At 39.5% G+C, this 23329-nt stretch overlaps 4 protein-coding genes across 4 annotated transcripts; 2 read left to right on the plus strand and 2 right to left on the minus strand.

The window, feature by feature from the left end:
* Positions 1-1663: 1663 nt before the first annotated feature.
* ndufb5 (NADH:ubiquinone oxidoreductase subunit B5) lies at positions 1664-5238 on the minus strand. The gene is made up of 6 exons (XM_037115473.1): positions 5080-5238; positions 4223-4305; positions 3742-3808; positions 3543-3604; positions 3101-3207; positions 1664-1880 (listed from the first exon to the last, which is right to left on the minus strand). The coding sequence occupies exons 1-6, from the start codon at positions 5195-5197 to the stop codon at positions 1760-1762; spliced, it is 558 nt and encodes a 185-aa protein (XP_036971368.1). The 5' UTR covers positions 5198-5238; the 3' UTR covers positions 1664-1759.
* A 181-nt stretch (positions 5239-5419) lies between these two features.
* On the plus strand, positions 5420-7991 carry mrpl47 (mitochondrial ribosomal protein L47). Its single transcript, XM_037115475.1, has 7 exons — positions 5420-5582; positions 5933-6081; positions 6181-6241; positions 6324-6420; positions 6605-6735; positions 7423-7518; positions 7624-7991. The coding sequence occupies exons 1-7, from the start codon at positions 5449-5451 to the stop codon at positions 7733-7735; spliced, it is 780 nt and encodes a 259-aa protein (XP_036971370.1). The 5' UTR covers positions 5420-5448; the 3' UTR covers positions 7736-7991.
* Positions 7992-8263: 272 nt separating this feature from the next.
* On the minus strand, positions 8264-19246 carry actl6a (actin-like 6A). The gene is made up of 14 exons (XM_037115471.1): positions 19113-19246; positions 17081-17157; positions 15302-15476; positions 12838-12938; positions 12456-12553; positions 11855-11949; positions 11266-11372; positions 10844-10933; positions 10688-10749; positions 10352-10466; positions 10145-10225; positions 9638-9733; positions 9451-9537; positions 8264-8993 (listed from the first exon to the last, which is right to left on the minus strand). The coding sequence occupies exons 1-14, from the start codon at positions 19135-19137 to the stop codon at positions 8913-8915; spliced, it is 1290 nt and encodes a 429-aa protein (XP_036971366.1). The 5' UTR covers positions 19138-19246; the 3' UTR covers positions 8264-8912.
* A 22-nt stretch (positions 19247-19268) lies between these two features.
* Positions 19269-23195, plus strand: aldh7a1 (aldehyde dehydrogenase 7 family, member A1). The gene is made up of 2 exons (XM_037115470.1): positions 19269-19402; positions 20954-23195. The coding sequence occupies exon 2, from the start codon at positions 20959-20961 to the stop codon at positions 22585-22587; it is 1629 nt and encodes a 542-aa protein (XP_036971365.1). The 5' UTR covers positions 19269-19402; positions 20954-20958; the 3' UTR covers positions 22588-23195.
* The last annotated feature ends 134 nt before the right edge of the window (positions 23196-23329 follow it).

The raw sequence follows: 23329 nt of genomic DNA on the forward strand, positions 1-23329 counted from the left end.
AACCTTTATGGGAATTAATTTAGTGACTTGTGATAGCTGGACAATTTCGGCGCCTTAGTCAAATTTCACGTCTGATCCATCCCATTCACTTTGCATAGGAACACGTCTTAATTGATAGCTTCCAGGTCATGTTGACTCAAAATCAATGCCATGTCTTCTGACACTAGTTGAATGAGAGACAGCTGCTTATATTGGATTTTGGTGAAATTTGTATTTACCATGAATATCTTTAATCTAACCCTCAGTCACTGCCCTCTGTCACTTTTCTGCCACCCAAAACCCAACTTATATGAAACCTTCGAAAAAGTGTCACTACAAATAGGTACCAGCGGAATCGAAACGGACCGCAACATGCTCCTAAACACCTCCTGGAGGAACATTTTTGACACTGACGCTCAAATTTCACCTCCGATCCATCCCATTCACTTTGCATACGAACATATCTTTTTCAATAGTGTCCAGAGGTTTACTCATCTAGATGATTTCTAAGTGATATTTCTCTACTTTGCTCTAGGGAAATGTAACCAAATTTGAGCCTGTGATGGAGTAAGACATCAGGAAAAAAAAAAAAAAAAAAAAAAATATATATATATATATATATATATATATATATATATATATATATATATATATATATATATATATATATATATATTATTAATAGACCTGTTTTTATTGGATTTTGGTGGAATTTCTATTTTTCATGAATATCTTTAATCTCACCCTCGGTCATTGACTGAAGTCACTTTTCTGCTTCTAACCCAAAACCTGCTAAGTCCAGCTATGTGTGATCCAAATAAAGTTTCATTACAAATAGATGCCAATCAACTCCAAATGGCCTTACACGGTTGTCATATTTTACCTCTGATCCATCCCGTTCACTTTGCATAGGAATGTTATATTTTAAAACAAGTCCCCATCTACTTCTTAGAAGAGTATTGCAACATTTGTTTTGCTGTGAAGCTCCAAAAATGTTTTGTGAACTATTAAACTTGACAATCAACATGTGAGTTAGTAGATAATGACTCAGTTTGCCCTTTTGGGGTGAACTTATCCTTTAACTTTCATGTGTTTTTGTACAACAGGAATATGAATTGCTATTTATGTAATGTATCTGGCAAACCCAGCACAGGCCACAGGACTTTTTGGAATTTATAACAGGTCTGTTTGAATGAAGTCTATTCATTTGTAGTATCCAGCCCTGCTTTCGTTGTTAGAACAGAACAAATAACATACTGCACCAATAGCATATGCCTATGTTTGTATGAATTGTGTATGATGACAGTCTCCATCTGATCCTATTCAAACTCAAAGTGTTGATTCAGTACCGGGAGAGCAGCAGAACCCATCCATTATCTGCACCTTGTTACCTTGCACAGGGTGGAGACTGCCCCTGCACATACTAGATGAGGCAGGTGAACATTCTGCCACAGGGCTGACACATCAGATACACTAGCAATTAGGCAATCTCCAGTTCACCCATCGTGTATATAGTTGGACTGTCAGAGGACACAAAATATTCAGAGGAAACCCATGCAGACTTTTAGCTAGCTCATGGATTTAAACCTTGAACCATTTACATAGTTACCATAGTGACCCACTGCTGCTAGGAAAAAAAACATTCATGAGGTATAAAGCCAAGAAAGACACTGAAAGTCTAAAACAGAGTACATATAGATATTTTATTTACGCAGGAAGGGAAAAATGTACAAACAGTGAGACTGATCGGCGTGATGGACTGACGGCGGAAATGTCTGGATTAATTGTCAGGTGTTGCCTTGGGACTGTTGTCAATGAGCTCCTTGTTGAGGGTGCTCACCTGGAACCAGGGGCCGTCTCCCTTCTGCCTCATCTGCCGACGCACCTCCAGCTCCATCAGTCTGTCGACAACAAACAAGCAGAGAATTAATAAATCACACTTAGCAAATGGAAAACAAGCGAAGTGCTAAAACACCTTTCACATGCTTTTCATAAAGCCAGGAGAAAGAAAAACACATGACGTGCATTTCCTCAGAAAAATCCACCATCTTTCAGACAAACAGAAAACAAACAGAAACCTGGAAACCTGGAACCTGGAAACCATATATGTTTGACTGTGTTGTGTACTGTATGTCACTGATGCACATAGTTATGTCAATCTTGCTTTGTTTTGAAGTGTCTATAGACAGGATTTGAGGCATTGTGTTAGAAACACGAATGAGTTACTTTTTCCAGTTGATGCATCAAGAGGCCGATGCTCCTTTTACAGGTTCTATGTGGTCAAACATTAAATCCGACCTGTGCCAATCTCTTTAAAGTTCCCTTTGACCAAATACAGTTTACATCTAGGCTGACATAGGAGAGGTGCTTGATACATTCCTTTGTATTACATATTTATATTCAGTCCTACCAAGAATATGCATTTTTTTGTGTGTGAAAATATTAATAATTTTAGTTCAGCAAAATTCATTAGAATTCTTCTTCAATACTAAAATGGTAGAATCAGTATTATGAGTGAATAAATGTCTTTGCCAAGATAGCCATAGACGAAACTTGCTCCTCAACACCTTCAGTGTGGCGCAAAGTAGATTCCCCGACAAACAACAATCCTATCGTCAACACAAAATCCATTGTGTCGAGTCAGATATTAGCTGATAGCTAATGAATCAATCACGCACAGGAATCTAGCTTACTGCATGTAAGCTAGATTCCTGTGCATGGTTCCTAGTATGTTTATCTAATTGGAATCTGTTCATTTACACCTTCAAAAGAATCAATAATGTTCAAAAGAAATATCACTGTATTATCAAACTGATTGTTTACAATGCCTTCAGGCTCAAAGCAAAGGCACCACTGACTGCAATACATGAAGTACCACACTACTAAGTGTACTTTTTTTTTTTTTGTTGCAAGATATGCAACACCAGCACTTAGTGTTTTCATGTTTTCACTGCTAACTTTAATTCAGGGACATAAGATTTTTTTATTCTAGATGCTAAAATTTAAATATGCTGCAGAAGTTTAAGATAGTTAGAAATGTTTTCACTGCCACTGTATCACAACTGCTTTCTGGCCATCAAACATGGCAGGATTTACGTAACACACCAGTTACAAAACTCACCTCCAGTCTGCCTTTTCTTTTTCTATTTGGATTGCAGCCATCATCTTTTCATAGTCCTTCACTGGGGAATTGCATATGTTCCGCGCAATCCACCTGGTGATGGGATGCTGCAAGGACACACAAGACAAAAGGGTTTTTAACTTATAAACCAGATATTTTTTTTCCTTTGAATTAAGTTATCAATTAGTATAACCACTATTGTGCCTACATTAGATATGATCATTTTACATTTCTCTAAATCCTCAATATAACTCTACCCAGGCAAACACAGCTGTTTTAAAGGTTGGCAAAGACAGTTCTGGTATATCATCACTTTGATGCCCAATTCCATATTTTATATTTCAATGCATGCAGTCCACCCTTTCCTGAATCCCTGCTCAGATCAGTGACACAAAAAAAGCGCTCCTGAAAGAACTGACGAAATAAGATGCTGGCTACATACCTTGTAGTACTCCCAGTACTCTGGTTCATAGCCCTCTGGGGTTTCAACCAGTTCTGCCTCACCTTCACAACACAAACACACTCAAATTCAACTCAAAGTCACATGTACTCACTCACATTTACTCAATAAATTATGAAGTAAACTGACCAGATAAAGTACTAAAACACACAAAAGTACTTTGAGACATATGCCTACTTACCAATGAAGATATTTATACTTGTGACAATGATAGCCACAGGAATGCCCGTCAGCAGGATGTAATATCGCTGGGAAGAAAATGAGAAGGTAAAATGAAATGCTGAACATGTATGTTTTTCATTAGGATGAAGACATTTGGTCATTTGGCCCTTTGCTCCACTATGGGTGTAACACGTGTTACTGGCTCAATACAATGTTATTAAATCAACTAAATATTATCATGACATGAGCATCCACCTTTGTAACTACATTGGAATAATGTAACAAAGCAGGCTTTAAGTATCCCTGTTCAAACGTCAAATGAGCAGGTACAGCAGGGCTCAACTTTAGTGTCTTAGTTATCAACAAACAACTGTTTAAGAGGACTGTCCTGCTGTTGGCACTGACCATATTATCTACTCAATGACACTCCCACATTTGGGTTTCAGATATCCCCTAATTTATCATGATAACAGGCAATAAGATGGTATTACAGTACTCACCAATAAGTGCAGAAATCTCCTGTCATAGTAGTCAGAGGGTTTGATGACAAACAATTTCTTGCCATGACCCCAGCGAACGGCCACTGCAAAACAAAGCAGGGGATACTGTCATGTCCAATTTAAATTGGACTTGGTTTATGGTTGCTGTGTTGTAATGTAAATTCAACAGTTCTTGATTTTCTAAAAGTTAAGGTCACTAGTCTGAACCTATATGACTTTAGTATGAGTAAACTGAACACAGTGCCACATTAAAGCCACATTACTGATGATCACAACTTAATGGGTCTTACATAAATCTGGGGTGGGTCAAAATTTAAGCTATGAATATTGGCACAGCTTTAACTTGGCATCAATATTTTATGATATTTAATAAGGTGTACAAAAAGTGGCAAAATGTCTTTGCATCCCACCTAGTCATCTGTTTGTTTGCTTATATATCTCTTTTTTAAAATATACTCTTAAATCTTACAAATATTCACATCAGCGTACTGTATGTGTGGACGTACATTTTGAAAGTGATAAGCGCTATATGAAAAATGTAATAACGTGGGGAAGTATTGTCATTCAAACGCTACAGCTAATAAAGCAACTGCGAAAGCTACCAAACCATTTTCATAAAATCAAACAATAAGGGCCGTTTACAGATGTCATTAGCTGACAGAGAAGAATGATCAGCTACCTGTAACTAACTTACTCACTAATCTAACTTCTTTACTTTTTGTTGACAGTAGGACAAACGCTGCCTGTCAGCTAGCCAATGTTAGCATGCTAACAATCCCCGGCGCAAGGTCATAAGAAGAGACGGCCACCTTTATTGTCAAACATGACACTTCTCAAACCACCAGAGGGTCTCTTACCTTTATCTGTACGTGGGATTGTTCGGGTGAGTAAATTTGCCGCATTATTTCCAGATTTCAGAGGACTCAGTCTGGCTGCAAAAGCAGCAGCAGACCTGAGAACACTCATCCCCACCATCGCTACTGTGGGACGACGGTTCAACAACGCGATCTCTGATTGGTTGATGACAGAGAGAAGCGGAAACCGCCATATTTGATATGGGTAAATTTGTTGAATTTTATTCTCATTAAGTGGTAATTTTATGTAGGTACAATACACAAACTTGTAACATAAATTCACGTTTAAAGCTTTTAAAAGTAAAAATAGATAAATATATATTTGGTTTCGACAAATGCATGACGGGTAATGTGGGAGGGACCACGGCAAAGATGGCGGCGTCCTCATCGGCAGGACGCGTCTTGACTCTTTGCAAGCAGTTTCAAAATGTCTTGAGGATATCTTCAGCGATAAATACTCCGCACTGTGCTGCAAACTTCACCAAATACCAGCCCCATATTTACAGGTGAGCAGTTTTGCGGTGTGTAAAACTAAAACATGACTTAAGGCCGATGTTAACATCAACGTGTTGGTAGCTAGCGCTGGCCCTGCTCCTTATTGACCAGCAGCATCAACGATTACATTACATTGACACACTAATCACAGTATTATGTTCAAATGATTATGTTTTCAGTTACAGGATGGTCTTTATCATGTTTCCAGTGAACAACGTAGACATTTTTTATTTATGTATTGTATTTAAATACAAATTCATCACAGGGTACAACTACATCTGACAGTGTACTTGAAATATGTACTGCTTATTATGGACACATTTTTGTAAATGTAGACCTCGAATTATTTTGCGCCCACCAGGGAAAAGTCTCCACTTGCTGCCCTGTCTTGGTCCACTCCTACCAGCTATGTGGGTCAGTGTCGAGCCCTGCACACAACCATCAGCAGAAGAGGGCTGGAAGAGTTCTTTGACCTCCCTGAGAACTGGGGAGAAACCTCTGTGAAGTCAGGTACATCATTATGTGTATTATGTTTACTATGGTACCAGTCTAGTCCAAATGTATCCACACCATCTTTTCACACTCATTTGGTTTGTGATAATTTTGTAGGTGCACCATGGACTGCCAAACAACTGAGGACAAAGAGCAATGAAGATTTACACAAACTCTGGTAAGCACTGTTGAGACTCCGCTGCTGCCTCGCAGAGTGTAAATATTTATCAGCTGTGTGTAATGCTTTAATTCCATCTCAGGTATGTGCTGCTGAAAGAAAAGAACATGCTGCTCACACTCGAGCAGGAAGCAAAGCGGCAAAGGGTTCAGATGCCGAGTCCAGAAAGATTAAGGAAGGTTTGTATGAGCGGACATCTTCTCCCTTACTGTAGAAATTGTAAATTACATATGACAAATCAACTTGGCACAGCCATTGACAGAGCTGATTGTGATGCAGGGTTGAATTGCATTATTGTTGCTGTCATTTCTGTTAAAGTAGAAGCCCACGTGAAGGTCAGTTTTGCTGTCTTCTCCCTCACAGGTTGAGCGGTCGATAATCAGGTTAGAGACGGTGGTGACTGAGAGAGAGACTGCACTGCGTCTCCTGCAAACAGGACAGGAGAAAGGCAGACCAGGAGACTGGAGGAAGAATGTGTTTGGATACGTCTACTGGTGAGGGCAGAGACTCTGCATACATTACTTCACAAATATACACACAGAAATGTGGTTCTCTTAATTACTCTGCCACCTGCAGTTTGCACAAGACTGCAGGTGGCATGATGCACATTCCCGTCAATGGTTTCACACTATACCTATACTATAAGTTTCTCATGCTCAAGATTTTTAAAAATTAAAAGAATAAACCATATTTTAAGTGTTTTTGGGATTACACAAGGGTGAGACAAATGTTATGCACTGCAGGTTTAACTGCAGGATAGGGTTGCAACTAACCATTATTTTCATTGTCAGTTATTATTTTGTCAAATAGTAGATTAGTTGTGTAGTCTAAATGAAAAATGTTAAGTGTTTACCAAAGAAGTAGATGTCATCCTCAAAGGTCTTGTTTTGTCCACTACCTAAAGATATTCAGTTTACTGTTATGGAAGATTAAAGAAAGCAGAAAATATTAATATTTAAGAGGCTAGAATCCTTTAATAAATTGTTCAATCGATTATCAACATAGTTGATTAATTTAATGGTTGACATTTCATAGATTAATCTAATAATTGCTTTAGTGTAGGCAAAGCTGATTTTAGACTTTCTGCAGTTAGTCTTTGATCCGGATGTTGCACTTCTTTAAAGGGCCTTGGAAGGAAAATGTGAGCCTAACTCATGTACACTTGTTCTCTTTCCCTTCAGGTATCGATTCAAGGAGTATGCCATTCCATGGTACATGAATAAGAGATACAAGCGAAAGAAGTTCTACACGCCCAAGTTTGTTGAACCATTCATCAGGTAAGATATGTCAGACATGCAGTATGGTGCTTTTTTTTTAGTCGATGTATAAGATGGATGTGTGCTCTGATGAAACTGTTAATTTCTTCTTTTTTTATCTTAAAGGCTACGCATAGAGAAGCATATTCGAGAGAAGGCCAGGAAAGCCACCTTAAAGAAGGAAACTCAGGCAAAACTTCTGGAGAAGTTTCCTCACATGAAAGTTTCAGCACCGTGAAATTTCATGCTCAAATTTTACAGTTCAAATTAGGAGAGGCCCTTGGGTGTGGAGAGATTTCAGTATCTCATCTGTTGAGTTAAGTAGTCTGAATCGGCTTATGTCAAATGACTGAAGTCTCAAGAAGTCTCTTGTTCTGTGTAGGTGATGAATTTATTTGTCCAGCTGTTATTTGATCCTATAAATTATGCTACATCAACTAGAAATGTGTTGGTCACTGTTTTCTTACTTAATATTAAACTACACCATGTATTGAGTTGTCAAGTTTCCAGTCCCTAAGATGAATATTTAAGGTTTGGAAATCATGTGACTCTGGAGAACTTAATGTGTTTATGCAAGCTACATTTACTTGATACTGTTACTTAAATATAATACTTACCGACGAAGTGTCTTGGTCAAGACACCACATCGGTTTTACCATCAGTTAATTTCAAAAACCCTGATCTAAAATAACCTTGTATATGACCGTGAGCTGCTATAGTTTTTATGTCAAACTCATTTAAAGAAATAATTTAACAAAAGAAAACTTTATTTTGACCAAATGTAGCCAATGACAAAGCAAAAATTAAATACAGGTTTATTTGAGTTGACACTCACAGCAATAAGCACAGGCAAGATCTGACCGGCCTTTGATGAGCTTACTTACTACACAAAACAGAAAGGCTTATGAACAAAAGACATTGACCCCAAACTGTGAGGTCATTCCTCCAAATACAAATCACCTAAATTTTATCTTGTCAGTTTTCTGCAGAAACCTTGGACTTGGTTTTTATCCAGTGTGATAATAAACTAACCTTGGACCATGTCAGAATAAAAAGGCATGGACAACAGGTAGCAAGATCAGGCTTTTGTCAGATGTCTTTTTTTTGTGGATGTAAGGTTTCAACAAATCACCAACAATCCTAAAGATAAGGCAACAAACTCATGATATAAACAAAGGAACTTAAACCTCAGTTCATCATGGCGACACAGTTTACTTTGTAGATGTTTTTCTGATTTTCACAATAAATCCTAGACTGGCAGTATATGGACAAACAATTATTATTATTAAAACAAATACAAAAGAAGTGATCATCTGCAGGTGTTCCTGAGTCCAGGGTCAGAGGTGAACGACTCAAGATGTTGAGCTTGTGGCAAAGACAGTAACGAGGAAGGTGATTTTGGCCAGATGTAAAAATCAAGGGCACTTCCTGTCCACACACTGCTTTCCTCCCTCTTCGTACTCCTGCTTGGAGATCCACATCTGCTGGAAGGTTCCCTGGCAGACAGAAAACATATTTAGTTTAGTAACATTCGCACAACAACAAGAGAGGCAGGAACACACATAATTATAGACAAAGCTGTTAAACAAACTGTTCTAAAGCTATACCTCAATTTGCCACCACTTCTATCACATAACAGCTAATAATGGGTTTTAAAGTTTAAAAATGAATAACGTGCACACTCCAAAAACTGCTGCCCTTCTTAAAAAAAAATTGATCCATGTAATATAACCACAGAGATAATGTATAAAATTCTCCTTTAAATCTGCCACGGGACTCGTGCAGAACCCCATTTCCTGTTCTCAAAATCATCAGCCAGGGGTAAAATAACCTGATGGTCCAAGAGCCAAGTCACCAGTCTGGAGTTTTGGTTTAAATCCCATGAGAGACTGCCAAAAAAAAAGTATCTTGATATATTCTTATATCAAAGTTTGAACTGCTTTGTGTCCTTACAAGTGAAGCGAGGATGGAGCCTCCTATCCAGGCACTGAACCGACGCTCCACTGTAGTGTTGTTGGCTATCAGCTTCAGCCTCATGCTCTGCAAAGCACAGACACACATGTCAAACTCAGGCAAACAGGAGTGTCGCCTAAAATCAATGTTAATCTGAATATGCAAGGAAGTAGCGGCATTAACTTACCGGAGGGGTTTTCTGGGAGAGTTCTCTGTTCAGTCGGTCTGTGAAGCCCTGAATGAGTGTGTTTCCTCCAGTCACCACCACACTGCCGTACAGACCCTGAGACACATGTTGAAAAGATCAGTGAATCAGAGTTTCTGGTTTTCACAACACTGAAGATTTAGTGGCAAAAAACGTTTGTGCTACAAGCAGGCACTCTTACCAATGTACAGCTTTTTATCAGATGTTGAAAAAAAAAAATCCCTGATAACCACAAACTTTTGTAACATTGTACTATTGGCTGAATATCTAGGAGAGAACAAATATGTGAAAATGCAAAGGCAGTGCTAATAAGTGTTAAAGTGGTTTAAGCAGCATTTCAACTGAAGCTGCGCATTGGTCTAAAATTCCCCTTTCAGGATTCATCTACATTCCTTGCAAAATGTAGTTTCAACAAAAAGAGTTTGACACCTTCACTTTATTTGCTAATTTGAATACGATCTAAATTGTCTAAAACATCTGGATAATCACCGGCCGGATGTCGATGTCACACATTCCCACGCTGGTCGTCACCACGTGGCCGACTCCCAACATGGTGTTTCCAGACAGGCCCTGAAGTGATCACAAAAGACAAAAAAAAAAAACAAACAACAAAAAAACTTGTAAGACACATTATGGATCACATTGGATCACACCCCATTATTAAACTAAGAGCGTCTTGAGTGTGAGCTCACACACCTTGGCGTTCGAGGGGTCAAATAGCCCCTCTGGGATCTTGAGCCTCTCAGCCCCAAAGTCACAGTTGAAGCCGTTGGGCAGCTCGTAGTGCACAGTGGGCATCTGTGCAGCGACCCTGATGAAAGTGAAGGGGGTTATCTGTTAGTTTGTTATTTAGGGAGGACACTTTTACTCTTCATGTGATGTTTCAGTAAAACATAATGAAAATCAAGCTGGTATATATTGGAAAATAACTATGTATATATTATACTACTGTATTCCAGGCTGTTGAACTGGAGTGAGGCATGTCTCTACGTAATGGGCAGAATCATAGTAAACTGTAAATAAGGCTCTTACTGTTCATCATATGGCGAATCCGACACCTGCAGCACAGATGCCTGGAAGTCCTGGATCACACACTGCAAACAGGAAAAACACAGGTTAGCCCACATTCAGTGAAACATAATATATACATCAACCAAATCATACCAGGATTAAGAGTTTGCTGCTTACATTACACATGTAGTTGTGCCATGAGCGGGTGACTTGAGGTAGTTTTTCTTTTTTCTTCCAGCTGGCTGGGGATCCCTCTCGCACTGAATCCTGTGAAGACAAACACAGTAGTCAACATTGCCTGATTTGGAAATAGGTGACAACAGGTACCAATAGAGACAATGGAAGCACATGTAAAAGGGTTAAACTGAAACCTCCTGGTCATATTGGGACCAGTCTCCATATGTCTGTCTACATGTGTTCTTACTCACTTCTCCATCAACTGTTTAATCCAACACTGCACTTGGCCAACTTCAATGCCTCTTTCATGTGCAGTAAGAAATTCACTGAAACAACTGGATTTAGGCCAGAGCAACACATGCCAACTACTTGGAACACTGACATTAAGTCTTTAAAATTAGGTTTCCACTGAAATACCTTACCTTTGATGCAATCATGTACGGGGGAATTATTTCACAACTTAATTCCTGAAAAAGCTCCCTACACTGCATGCTCATGAAGTCTCCAGCCAGGGGAGATTTGACAATTCCTGTAAGAGAGATCAAATAACCAATGACTCAAAGGAAGTGCAATAAATCTCAACCATGTTTGCATATAACACAGCAACTACACACTCTGTTTAAACTTGCTCAACTTGATACATCACTATGACCCCGCTGTGCCCTTAATGACTACGAGGTCTTCCGATCAGCAATCCACTATCCAGGGACTAACAAACCTGTTGGCTAAATGAAAATTGCTTTTCTCTAACAATAGTTCATTATAGTAACAGAAGCCGGTAATAACTGAATATTTGTAGAAACAGCTGGCTGAATCAATGAGACTGAGATGCAAGCTCCTACCAACAGATGGCATCACAAAATCATAGAGGATGAACATGTTCATCAATGGAGGGTTTAGGACTATAAAATGTACATGAATCCTCTGAGGTGTTGGATTTCCTCACTCAGCTAGATGAGTCTAAACTGCAGGTAGATAGTCGCCATGTGACGATTTTGGAAAAATGCTCACCTTGCTGCAGGACATAGCCATCATGCACTGGAATGGCTGTGGTGTGTGTGGCGCCGCTGTCCAGGACCAAGCCTGTAGACCGCCCATTGGCAAAGCTGAGGTACTCAGAGTAAAGGAAATACAATGCAGTTCAACATATGACAGGGAGAAGTATCAACACTAGAGGTACTGTTAATTGACCTGCAGTTGCTCTGTGTTGTCCTTTTCAGGATAGAGCTGCATCAATTCTTCAATGGATCACTGAATCACCCGAAAGAAAAATTATTTGTCAACTATTTTGATAATTGATTTATCGTTTTTTGCCATTCTTCAAAGAAAAATGTCAAATATTTGCTAGCTTCAACCTCTGAAATGTAAGAATTTTATGACTGCAAATGAAGTCTTTGGAATTTGAACTGTTGGTTGGACAAAAGCAGCAATGCGAAGAAGTCAGCTCAGGGAAACTGTGATGAGCCCTTTTCACAGTTTTTTTTTTTTTTTAAACAAAACGCTTAAGTGTGAAAACAATCAGTGGATTAAGATTAAGACAGGGATCATGAAAATAATTATTTGTTGCACCCTCTCACCCTAACCCTGGATGAAGTTGAACAGTAAAGGATACGCAGATAGCACAGCAGATTTGCAGAGGAAGAAGGCGGGAATGTTGTAATGTTCAAACATCAGCTCCGTTAGTTTCTCTCTTTTTGCTCGTGTGTTCCACTGCAGACACAAAACAGACAATAGGATGTTTACAACTGATTATAGTCAGCAAAACACAAACTACTTCGAGAGGTGATGAGGACTGGAACAGTAAATAAACTCTCCTTACATCATAATCATCTGATTGTAGCTAAAACAAAACAGCATCTTCAACGTGTCTCCGTCTATGGCTACTTACTGTGAGAAAAGATTTAGAGGACTTGAAAGTGCTAGCATTTTGTATCACAGATCAAATATCCCAGCCTTTGTTGTTCAGATTCCAAGTTGTAAAAACATGAACTCACCGATGCCTCTGACATGAGCACTGGATGCAGGCTGGGTTCAGACTTGAAATGCATCTTGTAGGTGTGATCCAAAATGGCCTGGAAACTGTCCCAGTCCTCAACTGTAAACATGGAATAGAAGAAAACAAGGACATTAAAAAGGAAAGAGCTTGTTAAATGTCAAATCACTTTCAAATTACTGATCCTTCAATATTTTGGGCTATTGTACAGGTGAGAACAAAGAAGAATAAAGTAGTTTAAATTCCTTGTTTAGTTTTAGGAATCAGTGTACAGTTATTGGTGCAAACTTCAATTTTGATTATAAAAAGTTGTGTCAATCAAATGCTGCGTGATGATTATGATGTTATGATTGATAACAGCTGGTGTCTTTTCTGGGCCCATTTTAAAAAAGAGCTTGTTTGACACACCCAAGTCTAAAGATCCCAGCACTGATCAATTTGTCAGGGAAAGTACCATGGAGCCATCTCAAAGCAGTTACAGGTCCCAAGATCAACTGTGCAAACATTTGTTTGCAAGTATAAAGTGCATGGCACAGTTGTGTCACTGCCACAGTTTAGGAAGAAAACACAAACTATCACCTGCTGCCTAGAGAATATTAGTCAGGATGGTCAAGTGTCAACCAAAAAGCACCAAAGGCAAGTCTGCAATTAAGTCTGTTTTGCTGCCAGTGGATCTGGTGTGAATAATGAAGATGAGGAAAAGCACAAGAAACTGGTCTGTGCCAGGAAGCCAACGGAGTCTGTTGAACTTCACAGATTCTGTCAAGAGGAGTAGTTAAAAGTCCTACTAGAAGCTTGTGGATCAAGAGGACTTCACTGGGGTGAAAACAGCCAGGAGGCATATAACCAAATATTAGAATTACAGTCTGCATATTTTTGATCTACCAGATTTGGTCACATTTTCAGAAAACCTATAATAATTTCATCATTGAAACAAACTTCATGAATGTAACAATGTAGTTCCACTCATTCCATCATAAAAAAATAAGACCTGTGGAAATCACTGGAACTGAAGACTGCCATGATATACATCTTTGTTGCAAGTGCATGTAAACTATTGACCACGACTCTAAGTCCTGTACACACACATCTTGAGCACATAGCATCTATGTTCTCAGGGTATGTCTGCACTTTATTCCTGGCTACAGGCCTACATAAAAATCAACGTCACAAAAAACGTCGATCTTTCATCATCATCATCATCACTGCTGGGTCGGGTGGTGGAGAAAATAGAGCGATGATGAGCTTTTTTGGATAATAATTTGAGCGCCATGCGCCGATGTTCCAGGTCAGTCCTCTGAGGGAGCCTGTGGTCCCACAGTGCCGTTCTGCTGCAATTAAGATTGGTGTCACACTTGTCCCTAAATAGCCTCACCGCCAAAGTCCAATGGACCACATTCTGATGAGCATCATCAGCTAGGTCAGTGCACCGGAGCGCTTGTTTCATATCTTTCATATCTTGTTGCTGATTCTCCAGACAGAACCAGACCCACCTGTAGATGTGTATGTACATTTTCACCTTGGCTTTAAATGTCTCAAACCTAATTGTCAACATATTGTAATATATGTCAATATAATATAAGTCAACAGAAATTAACTCATCAGTTTTTAAGATATTACTAAGATAAGTAATTTGAAATGATAGTGATTATAATCATAATATATTTTCTTTGATGTTTTATAAATTGAACAAAAATGTACCAATCAAAAGAACAAGAAAACGATTTGTTCATGACTAAAATAACCATCAGCTTCAACATTGTTTGGATGCAAGTTATCAAATTAAGAAACAATATAGTTTTGGCTAAATAACACTGAACAGATCTAAGAAAAGCTCAGCAACAGGTACAGGTAATGGGGTAAAAAAGAAAATATCGTGAAATCTGAGACTGAAACTTTGCCTCAGGACAACAATTTGGAAAAATAATCCAAAATCAAACAGTTACTTATTTTGAGTTCAACTCTACATCAGCACCAGGGACAGCTCTGGAAATGCGACCCGCATCTGGCTTTGGATGTTCGACACGACCACAATCTGACAAGAACCATTCAGGATGGGAAAATACATCAGCCAAACCAAAGATGGGCCTTCCATAAAAAGGCCGCTACACGGTCTTCAAATAATCTCATTAATATTTATGATGAACGGCAGTCATCTATACGTCAGTCAGGTTTGTGACGAGCTCATCTACTAAGTTGGCCATCAGACAAAAACAGACTAATTATGGATATGGATCAAGCATACAGGAATATAAATATTCATTAGGGAATTTACGTCACAGTCAACGACAGAAGAAACACAGAAAAGCATATACAGATACAAACACACAACACATGTATTCAAGTGGGTTGTAAGTGATATATGTCCACAGGCATGGGGTGGCTTTTAAAAACTAAAATTCTTTGGATTTTATTTCCATGAAAAAAATAAATAAATAAGTCACATGTCATGAATTAACACTTACTCATGCCATTCTTGAGCGGAGACATGACCTCCATGTTCTCCCTGGGTACCCTCAGCTGGTTGGTATCAATATAGTAGGTGGTACCACTCTGCTTGCCCTTGTCACCATCTGTCTCCATGGGCGTGCTGCCATCCTCTCGGTCAAGGGTCACGCCAATCACCGTAGGGAAGTCCGCCTAAGACGAAACAAAAAAACTTGTCAAGATGACATTCTCACACCCTCTGATTATAAAAATATGTTTCATCATCAATATCTGATGAAAAAAAGCTGTTAGATCAACTGCACCCCAAACAATGAATTACAAAACTTCCATTTTGTGAAACTGTGAAGGTGAGGCAATGCTCTGCTGTCCTAAAAAGACAAAGATTACAATTATTTTGAAATGCTCAAAAGTACCTGATCTCATTGTGTAATGATTTGTCTTGTACTGACTAATTCAACTTGCATAAACAATGTCTGCACAAGAAGACTGAAGTTGTCCCATTGGCTTTATGTTCCCATCACTATTTTGACTTGCCATAGTAGGAAAAGGATAGGTGTTACAAATAATGTCAATGTTCTATTCAAGTGTCCCAGTAAGTCATGACAGTGAGACAGTGAGACAGCATACACAATAGCTGGACTCTTAAACTGATGTCACTAAATGGGAGTCAGCCATCATTATTATTTACAGCTGTGTGTCTCCTGCTGTGACTAGTGCAGTTCTTCCTCAATTACTGTATTCCAACAATTTGTGAAACCATATAACCAGATTTAACACAGCTTGTGTACTGTGTGTTAAGAACACCAGTGAATTCACCTCTGGAGGAGGAGAAGCTACGTAGGTATTGCAACATGCATGTGTCAACTCGCTGTCAGAGAGCAGAGCAAAAGTATACAGCTGGTACTGGTGTTATCGATACTGCCCCCCCCCAAAAAAAAGTAGTATTGAAGTAGTTTTAAAAATTCAGAAACGATATGTATAGATGTTTTTTGACAACAATAACTGACATTTCAAAATGCTTTCTGTGATAAAGGGCAATTATCATGTAAGCTTGGGTCAAATCAGAGAGGAACATAAGATATAACAATCAGCTGAATTTTTCATAAAGCGTAGCTACACATTAATGCACACTGGCTGACAAGATTGTATCTTCAAAAAATGTTACATTACATGGCACAAGCATCCTGCTGCTCAAGCTTATATTCTGTAGGCATGAGGGAGCATCCTTACCATAGGCCAAAACAATAACATGACATCATCATCGTGATTGACTTGGCATCAAGTTGATAGATAAGTTAAAAAGAAAAATACACTTTCATTATAGTTGGAATAACCCTACTGCTGGTCATTTGTTGACATGAGCAGAATCCATTTCTAAGCTAAGGTTGGCTAACGTTGCACACTGTGAGCGCTGCAGGATGCTTTAATGTCACCTTGGATATCAGTCCAGTTGTTATAAGCAACCGAGTAGGGACAGGAAATGTAAACATTTGAAATAAAAATTGATCAAAACATGTAAATTGCTTCACAGTACCGTTTAAAGGAGTATGGCTAATATGTGGCCATCTTTAACCTTTCTCTCAACAAACTAATATTTACAAAACCAAGATCACCGCCCGAAGCACAGATAAATCAAACCAAGTGAGTACTCCAGAACGATCTGAAGTCAATTAATGCTTCAGTCTCCTGGGTGACAGCCCTCATTTCATGACATTGACGTACCCTCAGAGGGAAAGATGAAGATGACAGAGGAAGAAAAGACAGATTGTTAATCAGGTCATGAGTGATCCACTTACCTTGGGACAGTCTTCTCCTGCATATCCAGCCCTCACAGAGTATGAGCCAATGTCGAACACCAGAGCTCCCACCTCATCTGAAGAAATGAGAAAAGGGCTGTGAATTTAAAATGTAAATTCAAGAAAACCTTACACAACAACTACAGCAAGGGATTCAATGAAAATACTATTGATGTCAGCCATTTTCAGTTATATTTGTGTTCGCTTTTACATGCTTATGTGAAAATATGATCCACCTCAGAGGAATGTCAGTGCGATTTAAATCTTTCACGAAGAGTCCAACTCTGGTCTCTCAAATTACAAAAGGCATTCATCCCATATTTATTATCTATTAATAACAATACACTGCCACACTGTTCATAATTACACGGTTTATATTGTACATATTGTGTATATAAAAGTCTATTTCATTTTTCATTATATTGTTTCTTTTTGCTATAACTGTTTATTGTTAAACTGAACTGTTGTTTGCTATGACACAGAAATGTCCTTGTTTGCGGGACTAATAAAAGGTACCATACTGATTCTGATTTTTCTTTTTTCTTGCAGTATATCTCTCCACTGAATCGAGCACACAAAGAGCAGTTCCTTAAAACCATACAACACCATACAACATGAAAACTGAACACATCACTTCAAAAATCCCCACTCTGCCACTTAATCTGCTGATTTCAGCTTGAGATTGCTATTCTGGTATTTTTGTTCAGTACTGTTCTTAAAACCATGTGTCGTTACCTTTTTTCAAATCTTTCCTGAGAGTACACTGCTCACTATAAACGACAAGCCAGGTATAGAATATATTATATGTTTTACAGAATCTGCATTTGTTCAGTGCTTCACCAATTAAAACTTAACAAAGATAACTCGCAGAGCTGAATTCATCAGTAAACATGGTTTAGATGAGAGAGCAGACACAGAAAGCTGTGACCTAAATGATTAATAATAATAGTAATTTCTTCACTTGATAGTTGGCTGCCTTAACAATTGTTTACCAACTGATCATCAATAACATGAAATATGTTGAATATTTTCCATTTAGAAAACTGTTTTAACTACTGAAATGATCTATGTGTGATGTATAATCAGACTTGGCTACATTAGAAGCTAAGAACAGATAACGCAAACAAAAAAGTTACTGAATTTTGAACGAAAAAAACACAAATAATGACTCTTATTTTGATCATGGCGCTCCTGTCTGTCACTGTTCAACAACTGGCAACAAAATCAAACCAATACTGAAGCAACTATATGGCTACATTGTGATAACAATTTGTGTCAAATATCTTTATATAAATTTCAAACTACAAATTACTTATATTTCAATTAATACATTTTATCACACAAGTATCTTGTGGTATATTTGGATAGATTTGAAAAACATGCATCTGTAATCTGTTATTGAAAGATACTCTTTGATGTATCTGTGGCCATCTCCTATTGTCGATTAGTACATGGTTGACCAGTTAAATACTTAATGGCGATTGATCGATTCATGATTATTAATTAACATCCTTGGGTACATCATTGTTCTTCAGGTCCACTTATTAAAGAAGTTATGTCTCTTATAGTTGTAAAGTTCTCTCTTGGATATAACGTCAACCGAGAGGAAAAAACTAATCGATCCTAACCTCAATATATATCTAAGGTACCCTTTAAGCTCAGTCACAGTTCTAAGAAATCTATTTTAACGTTAACCTTACATAAACAGACGGGATGTGTTCATGAGCTCGGCAAGCCCCCTTTCATTCATTTCCTTGCTCACTAGCTAGGCGGTACCGGGCTTGATTTGCATGATTATTGCATACAGAAAGCTTAAGCCATTACACGCCGCACCTAAATTGTTACCAAGTTTATACATTCTTAAATGCGTGCCGATAAAACATGCTAACAAGAATGTAGCATCAACCTACCAAGGAGCTAGTTAAACGTTAGCACAGCTAGCATAGCTAGCTAACGCTAAAGATGGCTAAAGCTACAGCACGGCAAAACGTGGACAGCAGTTTTAATCTTATAGTCATAAAACCCCACTCACCGCCTCCATACACTCCGCCACTCATCGTCTAAGTTATCTCGAGGGCAACTTTCCTGATATAAGTTATTAAAGCAGAATCACAACCGCTAAACGGTTAATCACAACAAAGGAAATGTGTTAGCATGGATCAATCTAACAAAGCGGGCGCCACTCTGCGTACAGGCAGCTGACCAATCAGAGTGCAGCACAGCATAGGTACTTCCGCTTCAGCTGTGACGGAGATATTAAGAGACCGCAAGTATTTCTTCCATGCTCTGGAGTGGACGTGGCCCACTGAACCTGACATCAATGTGAGTGAAAACTGATTATAAGTAGTATGAACTTACATTTAATCGTCAAAAACTGACATGGCGAGAGCGTAAGTGCAAGCTTTATAACACCAGAGTGATGTCTGTGAGTGTAAAGTGCAGGACCTTGAGTCACGGTCGTTTAGACACAACAAGATTGACGCTGATCTCGGCGTCCATGTCACGTCAGCTGCAAAAGTAGCAACGGTGATATGCGCACATGAGGAATGTATAAATTCAAAATGCAAACTTGTTAACCATGCTTTTGTTCTAAATTATGCGATATTCTCGTTGTCTGTTTCAGTGTCATAGACGAGTTAAATTTGCCACAGCCTCGTGGGTGTTCAAAGTTGGATTAATGGCGCAGGCGCAGCGAGAGAACATGCTTGAGTAACTTTTTTGGTTATGATTATACAACCAGTATAACATCAGCTGTAACCAGTGAGTTATTAACAGTTACATGCGTTTAACTTGTGGATTCGATTTCATTGACTTTCTTTCAGGAGTTTATTTTAATACTAAGTTTATGTCAGAATATAAGGCATTTTTACACATGGTCTGTTAAATAGCAGAAAATAAGCAATAGGGAGCCCAGTGTGATATCTTCAGAGTTCTTGTACGCAACCCAAGAAAACCTGAAACCGCCCATTTTGAGGAGCTTGCAGTACGATTTTTTTTTTTATTGACTTTCGTTTGCTAAATAAAATGATAAGCAATTAACAGATGACCAAACTTGTTGCCGATAAATCTTGTGTCAATTCAGTATTCAACTTCATTTTATCTTAGAGTAAAATGCCTTCCACTGTACTTATGTTATGCATTCATAAAGAATAGATTTTTTATGACAAACGGCTGCTATTTTTGTACCAGCTCTCCCTGGTCAACACCTGTTGATGCTGTTTGCTCACATTCCCTGTAGCTCAAGTTCACTGTATCCTTGTTGGAATACAACACAGCATTGTTGTATTCAGCTTGACTTGTTTCAGAAGTTTGATCTCTCACCAAAGAGGCTTCTTCAGATCTAACTAACTGGAGGGGAGTATGCAGGCTTTTAAATTTGAATTTCATTACCTGGATGACTGAGAACCTTCATCAACAACACAGCTGATGCAACTTTTTTAAGTGATTTAATTTGAAATTGAAAGTTCAGTAGCTAACAGAATCTGCGCTGAAATCATTAGTCAAGTTATTCATTTGTTAATAGGCAAAATAGTTTTGCTAATTGAATAAGTTGATAATGGAGGAAGTTGTCAACATTCTCTGGTACAGGCTTATAAAATATGAGAATTTGCTGATTTAGTCTGTTCAGATTATTGTGAATGCATTTGCAAAGCTAAACTTTTGAAGACATGTCCTTGTGGCCAAGCAGATTGTGATAGGCATTTTTCACCATTTTCTGCAGTTATATCAAATAAACAATTTCTCCGTTGATAAAAATCTGCAGCCCATGACGGAACAAACTCATATTATCCTTGTGGTGAGATTGTTCTGTCAACAACTGTTCCACAAACATATTTGAACTTGAAATTAATTTTTGATTTGGCTTGCTTCCAGCACCCATGCAGCGCTGCCTGACTTTGACCCTTGCCCAGCACAGCCGGCTCCTCTTGAGAAATAAACTACCATCTGTCCGCTGCCAGCAGTCAGCCGCCATGTCAGGTCTCCTCATCAACCAGCCCAAATACTCCTGGCTGAAAGAGCTGGGCCTGTCAGAGGACAACCCTGGTGTTTACAACGGGAGCTGGGGAGGCAGTGGGGAGGTCATCACGTCTTACTGCCCCGCCAACAATGAGCCAATCGCCAGAGTGACCCAGGCAACTTTGGCAGAGTATGAGGAAACTGTCCAGAAGACGAGGGAAGCTTGGAAGATGTGGGCAGATATTCCAGCTCCCAAAAGAGGGGAGATTGTTAGGCAGATTGGAGATGCACTTAGGAAGAAGATCAAAGTCCTTGGGAGTCTGGTGTCTCTGGAAATGGGCAAGATCTACGTTGAGGGAGTTGGAGAAGTTCAGGAGTACGTTGATGTCTGTGATTACGCCGTCGGTTTGTCCAGAATGATTGGAGGGCCTGTCCTGCCTTCAGAAAGACCAGGCCACGCCCTGATTGAGCAGTGGAATCCAGTCGGTCTTGTCGGCATTATCACTGCCTTTAATTTCCCTGTGGCTGTCTACGGCTGGAACAACGCCATCGCTCTTACCTGCGGCAACGTCTGCCTCTGGAAAGGAGCTCCAACCACTCCTCTCACAAGTGTTGCAGTTACCAAGATTGTGGCTGAGGTGCTGGAGCAGAACAACTTGCCTGGTGCCATCTGCTCCATGACCTGTGGAGGCGCTGATATCGGCACAGCCATGGCAAAAGATGAGCGTGTGGATCTGCTGTCCTTCACTGGCAGCACCCACGTGGGCAAGATGGTGGCCATGATGGTGCAGGAAAGGTTTGGCCGTAAACTGCTGGAGCTCGGTGGAAACAATGCAATCATTGTGTTTGAGGATGCTGACCTCAATCTGGTGGTGCCCTCTGCTGTCTTTGCATCTGTGGGAACTGCTGGCCAGCGCTGCACCACAACCAGACGGCTGATGCTGCACGAGAGCGTTCATGACGCAGTTGTTGAGAGGATAGCCAAGGCCTACAAACAAGTCCGCATCGGGGACCCCTGGGATCCCAGCACCTTGTATGGGCCCCTGCACACCAAGCAAGCTGTGGATCAGTATCTGGCTGCTATTGAGCAGGCCAAGCAGCAGGGTGGCACTCTGGTCTGCGGAGGAAAGGTGATGGACCGTCCTGGAAACTACGTGGAGCCCACCATCATCACAGGGCTGGCTCACGACGCTCCCATTGTCCATACCGAAACCTTCGTCCCCATACTGTACGTCCTCAAGTTCAAGACAGAAGAGGAAGCATTCGCCTGGAACAACGAAGTCCAGCAGGGCCTGTCCAGCAGCATATTCACCAAAGATCTGGGTCGGGTCTTCCGCTGGCTTGGGCCCAAAGGATCTGACTGCGGCATCGTTAATGTCAACATACCTACAAGCGGAGCTGAAATCGGAGGAGCCTTTGGTGGAGAGAAACACACCGGAGGTGGAAGAGAGTCCGGCAGCGACTCGTGGAAGCAGTACATGAGGCGTTCAACCTGCACAATAAACTACAGCAAGGATCTTCCACTGGCACAGGGAATCAAGTTTGAGTGAAGCCTTCAGGTGGTTTGCTCGCGTTCGCCCAAAAGGACAACACTAAATGATTTAGTGGCAGAGTGTTGTCGAGCAAATGCTTGACATTTGTCTTTGCATACAGAAAGGTCAGTTTGAATTTTGAAATCTGGGGTAATTTCGGGTTTCAGTTTAGTTGTCCTGTACCAGATATATGTCTGTGATGGTTGCATTAGATATTAATCCTGGTTTTGAACTAACGGTTTGAAAATAGTTTTGTGTGAAAGGTCAAGTACTGTTCTTTCAAATGGCTGGTCGACTCTTTTCTGTAAGCACTTAAGTCTGTTTGAGGGATGACTGTACCAGATACTTTATACTATATGAGAAAATAAATCTTAAATTTATTTTTTGAAGAAAAACTGGAGGAGACTTTATTACAGTGCATATTAAATCATTGTTTTACAATCTGCTTAAAAATCTTGTCATCAAGTGTTTTTTTCATGTTCATAGAGGCTTCGAAATGGCTATTAAAAGTCAGGCTGTTGGCTTGGTTTTTTCAGCATTAATACACTGTGCTTTGCATCCAGCAAGCATAAGCATCACACTATGATTTCCTGCAATAAAACAACAAATAAAAGACTTCATGTTGACATGTGCACTCGGCTGGACTTTTCTTTGTGAATTATTAAAGAGCATGTTCGAAGGAGCAGCACTAATCCTCAAAGAACAGTAAGACATGAACTTCAGCACATGTAGGCGTGCCAGCTGTTTCGTTGCAGCTTGG

Source organism: Acanthopagrus latus, chromosome 11, assembly GCF_904848185.1.
Source record: "Acanthopagrus latus isolate v.2019 chromosome 11, fAcaLat1.1, whole genome shotgun sequence".
NCBI lineage: Eukaryota > Metazoa > Chordata > Actinopteri > Spariformes > Sparidae > Acanthopagrus > Acanthopagrus latus.

Bases quoted from the DNA above. Each gene is read 5' to 3' on its own strand.
- ndufb5 (XM_037115473.1), bottom strand. From the start codon at position 5,197: ATGGTGGGGATGAGTGTTCTCAGGTCTGCTGCTGCTTTTGCAGCCAGA. The intron at 3,605-3,741 runs GTAAGTAGGCAT...TGTGTTGTGAAG, and splicing joins AAGTATAAATATCTTCATTG to GTGAGGCAGAACTGGTTGAA. The intron at 1,881-3,100 runs GTGAGTTTTGTA...TGTTGTCGACAG, and splicing joins AAAGAAAAGGCAGACTGGAG to ACTGATGGAGCTGGAGGTGC.
- mrpl47 (XM_037115475.1), top strand. From the start codon at position 5,449: ATGGCGGCGTCCTCATCGGCAGGACGCGTCTTGACTCTTTGCAAGCAG. The intron at 6,082-6,180 runs GTACATCATTAT...ATAATTTTGTAG, and splicing joins AGAAACCTCTGTGAAGTCAG to GTGCACCATGGACTGCCAAA. The intron at 6,421-6,604 runs GTTTGTATGAGC...TCTCCCTCACAG, and splicing joins GTCCAGAAAGATTAAGGAAG to GTTGAGCGGTCGATAATCAG.
- actl6a (XM_037115471.1), bottom strand. From the start codon at position 19,137: ATGAGTGGCGGAGTGTATGGAGGCG. The intron at 12,939-15,301 runs GTAAGTGTTAAT...CCATGTTTACAG, and splicing joins TCCGCTCAAGAATGGCATGA to TTGAGGACTGGGACAGTTTC. The intron at 11,373-11,854 runs GTGAGCATTTTT...TCTCTCTTACAG, and splicing joins TGGCTATGTCCTGCAGCAAG to GAATTGTCAAATCTCCCCTG.
- aldh7a1 (XM_037115470.1), top strand. From the start codon at position 20,959: ATGCAGCGCTGCCTGACTTTGACCCTTGCCCAGCACAGCCGGCTCCTC.